Here is a 12,955-nt window from a genome sequence, read left to right on the forward strand (position 1 = left end):
AAAGAACTGAATAAAGAAATTAGAATAAAAACCAAGAAGACAAAACAAATACATTTGCTATAACATTTTCTTTAGAAAATGTGAAAGTGGTGGAGGAGGGAAACCCGCACGAAAGAAGAAAAAAGAAGAGAAAAAAAAATAGATCTTCTTGACGAAGAAGGAAACACTTAAAAATGGGGAACCTTCAAAAAAAAAAAAAAAAAAAAAAAAAATTAAAATCTTTCCCCCAAAAAACAATTCAAAGGGAAATATTCTCCCCACCCCACCCTCAAAAAAGACAGGATCTCCATAGATATTGCGGGGTTCCCTCCTATTCCTCTTCCTCCTGCTCCTCCTCCTCTTCCTCCTCCTCCTCCTCCTGCTCCTCCTCCTCCTCCTGCTCCTCTTCCTCCTCTTCTTCCTCCTCCTCCTCTTCCTCCTCCTCCTCTTCCTCCTCTTCTTCCTCCTCTTCTTCCTCCTCCTCCTCCTCTTCCTCCTCTGCCTCCTCCTCTTCCTCCTCCTCTTCCTCCTCCTCCTCCTCCTGCTCCGGACACCCCCCCCCTCTTACCTATTTCTTGGGCGGCCCCCCTTCCTCCTCTTCGGTGAAGAGGTAGGTGCTCCAGTAGGCCAAGTTGAAGAAGGCGAAGACGAGCGGGAAGGTGATCCTCGATATGACGTCGATGCGCTTACTCCTGGTGGGGAACTTGGAGAGCCAGGTCCGGCAGCAGTTCTTCCTCTTGGGCTGGAGGTGGATCTCGCACGGCCGACCCTTCTCCCCGCCCGAGGACGAGAGACTCCCGCCGTTGTGACGCGAGACCAAGGGCTTCTGGAAGATGCAGCAGAACTTTAAGGAGGGTGTTGAGCACAAAACAGGGAAGGAAGAGGGGGAGGAGGATGAGGAAGTGGATTAAGGGTGGAGAAGAGACGAGGATGCGGTAGAACTTTAAGGCGGTAGCTGCACACACTCACAGAAAAAGAAGAGAAGGAGGAGGAGGAGGAGGAAGAGGAAGAAGTGGATTAAGGGTGGAGAAGAGACGAGGACGCGGTAGAACTTTAAGGCGATCGCTGCACACACTCACAGAAAAGGAAGAGAATGAGGAGGAGGAGGAAGAGGAAGAAGTGGATTAAGGGTGGAGAAGAGACAAGGACGCGGTAGAACTTTAAGGCGATCGCTGCACACACTCACAGAAAAAGAAGAGAAGGAGGAGGAGGAGGAGGAGGAAGAGGAAGAAGTGGATTAAGGGTGGAGAAGAGACAAGGACGCTGTAGAACTTTAAGGCGATCGCTGCACACACTCACAGAAAAAGAAGAGAAGGAGGAGGAGGAGGAGGAAGAGGAAGAAGTGGATTAAGGGAAGAGAGGAGAAGAGACAAGGATGCGGTAGAACTTGAAAGCGGTTGTTGCAGACACAAAAAAGGAAGAGGAGAAAGAAGAGGAAGAGGAAGAAGAGGAGGAGGAGGAGGAAGAGGAAGAAAAGGAAGTGGAAAGAGGGAGGAAAAGCGACAGAGATCCAAGACGCAGTAGAACTTTAAGGTCTAGTGTAGGCCTTATGGTCTCTTGCAGTCTCCTTCATTCCTATGTTCTCACAGAAAAGGAAGAGGAGGAGGAACAGGAGGAACAAGAGAAGGAGTAAAGAAAGGAAAAGTAGGAGGAGGAAGTGGAAAGAAGGAGGAAAAGTGACAGAAATGTGATAGAACTTTCATGTGGTTGTATCACACACTTGAAGACAACCGACTACAGAAGCCAAGATGAAGAGGAGAAAGAGAAAGAGGAGAAACAGGAAGAGAAGAAAAAAAAGGAGAGGAGGAGGAGGAGGAGGAGGAAGAGAAAGAGGAAGAGGAGGAGGAGGAAGGGGAGGAGGAGGAGAAGGAAGAGGAGGAGGAAGAGAAGGAGGAGGAGGAAGAGGAGGAGGAGGAGGAAGAGGAGGAGAGGAATTGGAGAATAGACGAGAGAGAAGGAAGAGGAGAGTTTTTTTTTTCCTGAAAAGGGAGATAACCAGGCGGCCTTAGTATTGAAAGGGAAGAAAGAATCTTGAAATAAAGAATTTGTTACGTTCTGGTATTCCATGCTTCCCCTTCAACGTCCTCAGGCATATTTTCTAAGCTCATGGGTTTATTTTCAAAATTAAACCAAAGTTTTTTTTCGGCTTCATAGAACATCAAGGAGTGGATGAAGGGGATTGACAGTTTAGAAGAATACAAAGGATTACAAAGGCGGAGCATGCCGACAGGAGACCATTTGGTCCATAACTAGGTCGAGTGCGAAAAAATTATAATAATGATAAATAGAAAAAAAATAAGATATAAATAATAATGAGTAAAATAAATAGGTATAGTTAGATAATAAACAAACAGGTAAATAGTAAATAATAATAAATCATCTTTTCATGCTTCAATGCACTGGTGGCGTAATGGGAAGCGTGTTGTTCTCACACTCGCTTAGTTGTGATCTGATGATGGTGAGGACTCTACGCCGGGAGGCGCTGAGTAGTTGCGGCCGAAGCCGTCACCTATGATATGCTTTAGGGGACTGTTGGCACAGGTAACGGTCACTGCTGGGAATTGCAGAGGAGTGCGGGATTCGAACCCAGAACTAAGCGAATGCGAGACCAGCACGCTTCCGGTGATGTCATCAGTACTCGGGGGAGTTGGGGGATGGGGCGACGAGGGACGGCGAAAGGTCGGACACGGATAGAAGTAGGAGTGTGGGGAGGGGGGAAGGGGAAGGGGAGGGGAGTTTTCGAAGAAGATTAAGTTGGGAGTTACCATTGCATAAGTGGAGTGCCCGTGGCCATCCTCCATTTGCTCCATCATGGCTGCCTCCATGAGCTCCCTCTGCTTCAGCTGCTCCTTCATCTTCTCCTTGAGTTTCTCACGATGCTTGTCCGATCTGGAAGCGTAGTTGACGAGGGCGAACTCGAGCAGCGCCCCGAAGACGAAGGTGAGACAGACTCCTGTCCAGACGTCGATGGCCTGGAGAATGAGAGGGAGAACGAGCGAAGAAGCTGTTAGTAGGGGGTTTCTGGGTCGCGCGCGCGCGCTCGCCAAACATCAAGAAGAGGAATCGCTTTATCAAAGTCTGGAAGAAAACGGTCCATTTCCAGTCTGCTCCCCCGGTCTCCTTGGGTACAGAGGAACAAAGAAAACGAGGACGAATGTATTGTAGTAATTACATAGATATGTATTGTTACATTGGATGTACAAACTCATGTACACATGGAGTTTATCTTGTACAATTGTTCATGCATTTATGAGGATGCCACCAAAGACGAGGTACATGTAGTTTCATGCATAGGTATACATACAAACATACGAATGCAGGGTCTAGGTACAAATATAATACATGCATCAGTAGAGCACAGGGAAATGTAATACAAATCAAAATAACAATTGTGTTAATACTGATAGTTACACAACTCGTCTCAATTCGAGTTGACTCCAGATCAAGCTGTGAATAGATTAGACGTGCAATACAGGGTCACAGTGTGTTCTCTTGATTACACATCTGGAGGGTGTGTATATGAATGTAGATATATAATATAGATTTATTATTATTTTTTACATTTCGCGCCATTTCGGGTTATTTTGTACTAAACCTTGAAATAACACCCAAAATAACGTTATTTTGGTGTTCAGAAGAATCTCAACCACTCAGCCATGTATTTGTAATTTTTTTCTCTGTCTTGAACAGGGATTTTTTTTTTTTTTTTTTTTGCCTGTCCCCACCCACTCTAGCATAGTCTTAGGCTACCCCATTCTAGATATAGGTGAGGAAAGGGAAGCAAAATGTAGAAAATATGTAATATTTAAGGAGGCATGCCGTGAGAAGGGGTGAAGTGGTGATGTGTAGATTCAGTCTGAGTGTGTAGCTACTTAATGACTAAAGTTTAGACGTCGGACTTTATCCTATTCCTCCTCAGGATTTCATTGATTCCTCTGAATGTTTTGGGTTCTTGATATACTATATTTCAGCTTTTAAGTGATTTATTACCGTCGCAAATGGGTCAAGTCAGATTTCTCTTTTAACTAAACTCCAAAGTCGCTTTTGTCCATCAATACTTGCTCTGTTGTTTCCACACATAGTTTTGCTATTTTCACCAATTGCTGAGAGTATCATTATAGAAAAATATTATTTATATATCTATATTTTGATTTACTTGTTTACGTAATTACTTGTTTACTTCTTTACATACTTTCACTTATTCATTTACTGCGAATAATTGGTCCTTATTATACATTCAGTTCATATAACGAGCATCCATGAAAAAGAGTAATTTACGATTTTTCAAGTAAAATAAGGTCACACTAGTCGGAAGGGCTTTATGATCGGGAGGAAAAATGAAGACAGTAAGGAATAATCAGATGAACATAACCCAACTCACCTAAACTAATGACAACTTATATAACCAAACCTAATCTAACCTAACCCAATCTAATCTGACCTAACCTAACGTAATCTAGCCAAAACTAAGGTCACCTACTAAGTATTTCAGCGGCTTTGACCCATCGTTTTTCGCTCATATTTCCGAAATAACCATTCACATCAGTATGATATATTAGCACAGCCTAATTCACACCCGGCCATAATTTTTGACGTTAGAGTGCATTTACAAGTGTATTTAATTACGGCGTTTACTCTTGATATTAAGTGTGTCGTAGCCGACACCCCTGAAGTAAATCGAACAGGTGAAGTCGTGACGTCATCACAAACTACCTCGTGTATCCCAACTTCACTTGTTCGATTTACTTCACGGGTGTCGGCTACGACACACACAATATCAAGAGTAAACACCGTAATTAAATACACTTGTGAATACACTATAACGTCAAAAATTATGGCCGGGTGTGAATTAGGCTGTGCTAATATACCATGCTGATGTGAATGATTATTTCGGAAATATGAGCGAAAAACGATGGGTCAAAGCCGCTGAAATACTTAGTAACCTAATCTCACCTAACCTAACCTATCCCAGTCTAACCTAGGCTAGTTTAACTTAATCTAATTTGATCTAACCTAACCTAACCTAGGTGACCAACCATACGCTAGGCATTTATGACGGTAATAACCTTACAAAAAAAAAAAAAAAAAACATATATAATATATATATATATATATATATATGTATATATATATACATATATAATCAGGACACAAAACCACATAGAATCTATGAAATAATAAGGAGAAATAGAAAAATATATATCTTAGTAATATGATTATATAATCTACGTTGAACTAATCAATTATTCTTTCTTAGTGAGTGGACCCATGCATCATGCAGTCATGCTTCTTTCTTAGTGATGTTTCTAGAACAGAGATTCTTAGTGTTATCCCTAACTAGTCCAGAGGTAACTAAAACTAGCTCAGTCTAGTTATGCATAAGGGGAAAAGGTAAGGAAAATGTGGATATAATATATTAGAGAATGTGAAGAAGAAGAAAGGAATTGTATTCTATAAATTCGTTTTTGTGTGTTGTTACTGTCGGTTATGGCTAAGAGGGAAAATAAATTGTTTTGTGAGTTAGGTTAGCTTATTCATGAGTTTTGTGAGTTAAGTTAACTCGAGACTTCTTTCCTTTTCCTGAATTTCTCCTAACGTTACATGTTTTGGAAATGCGACACTGTTCTGAATTGTCAGTTGTTGTGCAGAGTTATCGATTGGTAACTAATGTAGAGGAAACTTTCAAAATTTCAAAATTAGGTTCATGTAGCCATTTTTTTTTTCTTTTTTTGTGATGTAAAGAAAGGAACTACGCTTCATAATAAATATTCAACTTCTATCCCTAGATACGGAGAATTTATTTTTATTTCAAACTTAGATGTATTGTATTTTGTCCTATTCCAATATCAGCTCCTCAAAACTCCCTGTCAATTCTTAATGTCATATTTTGTCATCTTTTTAAATATTTTTTTCCAAATGTTAGCGTCATCATTAGATAGTTTTTTTTTCACAAGTAGCAGAGTTATTAAAATGTTTTATATAAAATGTTAGCGGTAGACTAGTTAATTTGTATATTTTCCAGCGCATTTGTCTTGCTAAATGTATTTAGTGAACCCCACCCCAAAAAATGCCAAGCTCCAAAAATGAAAAAATAAAGTAGAAATAAAAATAAACTTGAAATTGTAACTACCATTTGAAGTAAGTAGCCATTCCAAATGCATCTATTTCCCGGTTTCAAGCAGTTAATAATAAATTTTATTGTTTGTGGATGTAATTGTTTTATCATTGTGGGAAAAAAAGACCATTCGGCGAGCTTATAGATGGTATACAGCTACACGTTAATATGATTTCAGGGCCATTCCAAAAACGAGAAAGCCGTATTGTGGGTAGAAAAAAAAAAATATATATATATATATATATATATATGTGTGTGTGTGTGTGTGTGTGTGTGTGTGTGTGTGTGTGTATACATAAAATAAAAAAATAAAAAGAGAATGCTTTGAGGAGTAAATCTATGCTGCAATTGATTTTGAAAATCCCGTGTCTATATTTTTCAATAAATACACACAATACACTATATGGAACTTTTCACAAAATACAGCTAAAGATGTGAGCTCATGATGAGGGTGCTTTTTCACTTACACTTAAGTACAAGAACCTGTACTTTAAGTGTAACTAAAACAGTACTTAAGGAAGCTTAGGAAAAATTATAATACAGCGTACGGGAGCATTCCGTACATGTATGGCAATTAGTCCTGTACTGTACGGCTTGTTGCAATGTATTTTCTATTCTGTTGTGTGCAAACTTAGTATACGATCTCGAAGTTCCGAATGAGAACGATTTGTCTCACGAGATAGACATCAGAGAGAATCATCTCCCAGCCGCCCACTTTCAAAACCCGACAACACCCTCACCTTCATCTGGAGGTGCAGCCCCGAGGGGCTGACACTCAATCTCCCGAGTAGGCCCAAATACTTTATTAAACTTATTACTGTATTTCCTGAACCCTTTCCCATAAGGAGAGCGGGCAACCGGTGATAGGTTCCCTTCTGTTCCCAGTATAAGCAGGTGACACAAAAACAGTTCCATACTAATAAAACACAGACAACAGTCTAACGTTTCTTCCTAGAGAGATGCATATGCGCAAGAAGTCCAGAGGACCGTTGCCAACCACTGTGGGGCTGTGGGTTTCCAGTCAGTGGAATTTGAGTCGACAGCTGGTATTCCACTGTGCGTACCATGGTGATGAATATTACATTGGTTGAACTGAACCGAGAAGATTCACTTAAAGGGACACAAATTCCGACATTGAATCCTAATAGAACACGGACTTGGACGCTGCCACTGTCTCGGTCTTGGACTTTGGAATTCGGTCGCAGACTCGGTCTTGGACTCGGTCTTGGACTCGGCCTCGATTTTGGACTCGGTCTTGAACTCGGCCTCGATTTTGGACCCGACCTTGAACTCTGTCTTGGACTAGATCTCGGATTCGATCTTGGACTCAATCTTGAACTCGGTCTTGGACTCTGGCTAGGACTCGGTCCTACAATTGGTCTCGGACTCAGTCTTGAACTCGGTCTTCGGACTCAGTCTTGAACTCGGTCTTGGACTCTGGCTAGGACTCGGTCCTACAATTGGTCTCGGACTCAGTCTTGAACTCGGTCTTCGGACTCAGTCTTGAACTCGGTCTTGGACTCGGACTCAGTCTTGGACTCGGAATCGGTCTTGTATTCTGGCTTGGACTCGGCCTAAGACTTGGTTAGAGTCTTGGACTCGGTCTTGAACTCTGTCTTCGACTCGGTCTTGGACTCGGAATCGGTCTTGGATTCTGGTTTGGACTCGGTCCTAGACTTGGTCAGACTCGGTCTTGGACTCGATTTTGGACTCGGTCTTGAACTCTGTCGTAGACTCGGACTTGGTCTGGGACTCGGTCTCAGACTTGGACTCGATCTCGGACTTGGTCTAAGACTCGATCTCGAGGTCTGTCTCGGACTTGGTCTTGGTCTCGGTCTCCGACTCGGTCTCGAACTTGGACTCGATCTCGGACTCAGTCTCGGATTTGGTCTAGGACTCGGTTTCGGACTCGGACTCTGTTTTGGACACGGTCTAGGGCGCGGCCTAGGAGTCGGTCTTAGACTCGATCTCGGACTCGGTCACGGACTCGGTCACGGACTCGATCTAGAACTCGGTCTCGGACTTGGTCTTGGATTCGATTTCGAACCCGGTCTTGGACTCGATTACAACCGTCCATTCAAACGATAAACGTACACATACATACATGCATACATACATACAGTACATACATACACTAACAACTATATGCATACGTATATACATGCATACACATGCATGCATATACAAACATACACTCATACATACATGCACACACGTATACATAAAGATGCATATACACATACCTACTATATATATGTATATATATATATATATATGTGTATATATATATATATATATATATATATATATATATATATATATACACATACATATACATGGGAATTATGGGTATATACAGTACACTATAGGGACAACATACAGTATTCGCTTCCATCTGGAGGTGCAACCTCAAGGGGATGACACTCGGCTCCCGGACCGAGCCCAAGATTCTCTCTCTCTTCTCTCTCTCTCTCTACCAACTTCTTTTAATGTAATCCTCCGCCTATTCCTACAGAACTGAAACCGGTGGCTGTTCGCCTCCTCAGATTCCTATGGTCAGGTGGCATAGATCCTTTGTCCTTTGCCCCTTTTTTTTTTTTTTTTTTTTTTTTTTTTTTTTTTTTTTTTTTTTTTTTTTTCTTTTTTTTTTTACCTGTGGTAGATCCTGAAGACTGTTGTGGGTATTCCAGCCAGTGACACTCGTAGCAAAGATTATTTTTTACCATTGTAGATATTGTAGATGTTGTATACAGTGCATGCCTACGTTCATGCATATGTTTACACATATATACGAAGATGCTTATGTTTTATGTATTTGTATTTACACGTAGACATTAATTCACATGATTATATATCCATATACTGTATATATTTACATAAGTGTGTATGTATGGATATATACAAATGTACAAGGGCATACAAACAAACACACACACACACACACACACACACACACACACACACACACACACACACACCTCTCATGGCGCTGTGGTTAGAGCTCTGGCCTGCCACTACGGAGGTCCGGGTTCGACTCTCGCCCGGGGCTGAAATAATATCAGTATCGCAGCGCTGAGGGGGTGTTACTCCAACTCTCGTGGGCGGGGAGTTGGGTGTGTGTGTGTGTGCAAGGTCATAGTATTACCCATAGATCGGACCTACGAGCTCTGAGCTCTCTTCCAGGAGGGAAATAGCTGTCGATCACGAGTCCAACACGTGATCCAAAGACCAAGTGAATACACACACACACACACACACACACACACACACACAAACATATATAGACACATGTTATACATAGAAAAGGCAGTGAAGTATGTGACAAATATATGGATATAACATAGAAATACAGACATATAGATAGATAGAGGTAAGTACACAGGTAAACACGTAGACATTGAGAGAGTCCATGTGAAAACGACATTTTGGCGGAGAAGGACGGGTTGACAAGACGTTCAGCGCAGAATAACATCCCCGGACTCCTCTTGCAGGATCGGGGGAGGGGCCGGGGGTGGGGACATAACGATAAGGGGGAGGGGCCAGGGGCGGGGTCATAACGAAAAGGGGGAGGGGCCGGGGCGGGGACATAACGAAAAGGGGAGGGGCCGGGGGCGGGGACATAACGAAAAGGGGGAGGGGCCGGGGGTGGGGACATAACGAAAAGGGGGAGGGGCCGAGGGCGGGGACATAACGAAAAGGGGGAGGGGCCGGAGACATAACGAAAAGGGGCCGGGGGCGGGGACATAACGAAAAGGGGGAGAGGCGGGGGCCTAGCGAAAAGGGGAGGGGCCAGAGGCGCAGTATTGAAGGGGAATTAAGAAAAAATAGGAGAGGCCGGTGGCGGGGAAATAACGAAAAAGGGAGGTACCAGAAGCGCATAATTAAAAAAAGGGAAGGGGCCAGGGAATTATAAAAAGTAGGAGGGGCCGGGGGCGGGGTAATAACGAAACGGGAGGGGCCAGGGGAATTAAAATACGGGAAGGGCCGGGGGCGGGGAAATAAAGGGGGAGGGGGCTGAGGCGCAGAATTGAAGAAAGGGGAGGGGCCAGGGTAATTAAAAAAGTATGATGGGCCGGAGGCGGGGAATTAAAAAGAGTGAGAGGGGCTAGGGGAGGAAAATAAAAGAAATGGGGAAGGCAGGGGGCACAGAATTAAAATAGGGGAGGAGCTTGGGGAGGGGAATCAAAGAAATGGGAGGGGCTAGGGGTGGAGAATGAAAGATGGGAGTTATTATGGGCTGAGAATTAAACAAATGAGAGTGGCTAGGGGCGGAGAATAAAAGAAATGGGGGAGGGCGCAGAATTGAAAAAATGGGAGGGGCTTGGGGAGGGGAATCAAAGAAATGGGAGGTGCTAGGTGCGGAGAATTAAAGAAATTGGAGGGGCTAGGGACGGAGAATTAAAGAAATGGGAGGGGCTAGGAGCTGAGAATCAAAGAAACGGGAGGGACTAGGGGCGGAGAATTATAGAAATGGGAGGGGCTAGGGGCGGGGAATTAAAGAAATGGGAGGGGCTAGGGGCAGAGAATGAAAGAATGGGAGGGAGTAGGGACGGATTTTGAAAGAAATGTGAGGGGCTAGGGGCGGGGAATCAAGAAACGGGAGGGACTAGGAGCGGAGAATTAAAGAAATGGGAGGGGATAGGGGGCGGAGAATGAAAGAAATGGGAGGGGATAGGGGGCGGAGAATTAAAGAAATGGGAGGGGCTAGGGGGCGGAGAATTAAAGAAATGGGAGGGGCTAGGGGGCGGAGAATTAAAGAAATGGGAGGGGCTAGGCGGAGAAAGAAATGGGAGGGGCTAGGGGTCGGAGAATGAACGGAATGGGAGGGGCTAGGGGGCAGAGAACCAAAGAAATGGGAGGGGCTAGGAGCGTGGAAATAAAGAAGTGGGAGGGGCTAGGGGCGGAGAATTAAAGAATGGGGGGAGGGGCTGCTGGAGCTATACCCGTTGCACTGAGAACTGGCCGTTAGGGCGGAGCACTGGGAGTTCCCCTGTGGTGCCACATCTAATTATTTCATAATTTTATTTTATTTTAGAATTCTATTTTATGATTTTATAATGTTGCCACATATGATTATATTATAATTTTTGTCACACACCACCACTGAGGTAAAAATCAAAGCAATGTTTTCTATACAAAGGTTTCGTTTCTTCGAGTCTAGATATGGCATATGGAAAAGAGAGAGCGACGTTGCCGCTACATCTAATCTCTGGCCCCGCCCCCCTCACACTGCATTCAGAAAACATTGCATCCACACGCACGTTCTCGCCATGGATGCCCATGTGTGGCAACACCGGGAAATTTCCTAGCCCCGCCTTATCGGTCAGTTCTCCTTGCGCTGACTATAGGGGGCTGTTGGAGCCAGGGGGCTGCTGGAGCTAGGGGGCTTACGGGGCGAGACGCAGGCTTACGAAGACGCAATCAAGACGAGGACGACGCGGCAAACTCCTTGCGGGGGGCGGGGCCAAGGACGTCGGGGGCGGAGCCACCAATCATGGCAGGCAAGGGTGAGTACATCAGTGCAGGGCGGGGGCGTGGGTAGGGCGCGAAGCTCGCATGCAGGGGGCCCATGGGGGAGGGGGAAGGTGGGAAAGGGGGAGTGGGAAAGGTGGGAAAGGGGGAGTGGGGAAGGTGGGAAAGGGGGAGTGGTGGAAGGTGGGAAAGGGAGAGTGGGGAAGGTGGGAGAGGGGGAGTGGGGAAGGTGGGAGAGGGGGAATAGTGGAAGGTGGGAAAGGGGGAGTGGGGAAGGTGGGAAAGGGGGAGTGGGGAAGGGGGAGTGGTGGAAGGTGGGAAAGGGGGAGTGGGGAAGGTGGGAAAGGGAGAGTGGGGAAGGTGGAAAGGGGGAATTGGGAAAGTTGGGAAAGGGAGAGTGGGGAAGGTGGGAAAGGGGGAGTGGGGAAGGTGGGAAAGGGGGAGTGGTGGAAGGTGGGAGAGGGGAAGGTGGGAAAGGGGGAGTGGGGAAGGTGGGAAAGTGAGAGTGGGGAAGGTGGGAAAGTGAGAGTGGGGAAGGTGGGAAAGGGGGAGTGGGGGGAGTGGAGAATGTGGGAAAGGGGGAGTGGGGGAGCTGGGAATGGGGGAGTGGTGGAAGGTGGGAAAGGGGGAGTGGTGGAAGGTAGGAAAGGGGGAGTGGGGAAGGTGGGAAAGGGAGAGTGGGGAAGGTGGGAAAGGGGGAGTGGTGGAAGGTGGGAAAGGGGGAGTGGGGAAGGTGGGAAAGGGGTAGTGGGGAAGGTGGGAAAGGGGGAGTGGGGAAGGTGGGGAGAGGGGGAGGGGGGAAGTGTGAAAAGGGGGAGTGGGGAAGGTGGGAAAGGGAGAGTGGGGAAGGTGGGAAAGGGGGAGTGGGGAAGGTGGGAAAGGGGGAGTGGGGAAGGTGGGAAAGGGGGAGTGGGGAAGGTGGGAAAGGGGGAGTGGGGAAGGTGGGAAAGGGGGAGTGGGGAAGGTGGGAAAGGGGGAGTGGGGAAGGTGGGAAAGGGGGAGTGGGGGAAGGTGGGAATGGGGGAGTGGAGAAGGTGGGAGAAAGGGAAAGAGGGGAAAGAGAGAGGATAAGGAGATGTGAGACTGTTGGGGGGAATCCTCGTCGTGGAAACCGGGGGGAGGAGAGGGGAGACTTCTTCAAACGAGGGGAGGTAGGGGGAGTGGATAAGTTGAGATAGCGTGAGGGGAAGGGTGTGGGGGTAAATTGAGGTTAAGGAGAGGTAGGGGGAAGTGGGTAAGATGAGGTAGGGGGAGGTGGAGGGGAGGGAGATGGGGGAGAGGGTAGGGTGACGTAGGAAGAGAGGGTGGATATAAAGGGAGGTGGGGGAGAGGAATGGGTAAGGTGAGGTAAGGGAAGGGAGGAGGGGGTAAGTTTAGGTAAGGAAGGGG

At 45.8% G+C, this 12,955-nt stretch overlaps 1 protein-coding gene across 4 annotated transcripts in view; it reads right to left on the reverse strand.

The window, feature by feature from the left end:
* LOC143037634 (glutamate-gated chloride channel-like) overlaps positions 1 to 12,955 on the reverse strand; it is a 58,581-nt gene that overhangs the window by 2,203 nt on the left and 43,423 nt on the right. For 3 of the 4 annotated variants that reach the window (XM_076206174.1, XM_076206172.1, XM_076206171.1), the window contains 2 exons: positions 2,745 to 2,951; positions 548 to 823 (listed from right to left, as the gene is read on the reverse strand). In XM_076206174.1, coding sequence (XP_076062289.1) covers positions 548 to 823; positions 2,745 to 2,951 — 483 coding nt within the window. The remainder of the gene's footprint in view (positions 1 to 547; positions 824 to 2,744; positions 2,952 to 12,955) is intronic. The other variant, XM_076206173.1, reaches the window with a different exon arrangement.

This window comes from Oratosquilla oratoria, chromosome 22, assembly GCF_046742065.1.
Source record: "Oratosquilla oratoria isolate Oo_2021 chromosome 22, ASM4674206v1, whole genome shotgun sequence".
NCBI lineage: Eukaryota > Metazoa > Arthropoda > Malacostraca > Stomatopoda > Squillidae > Oratosquilla > Oratosquilla oratoria.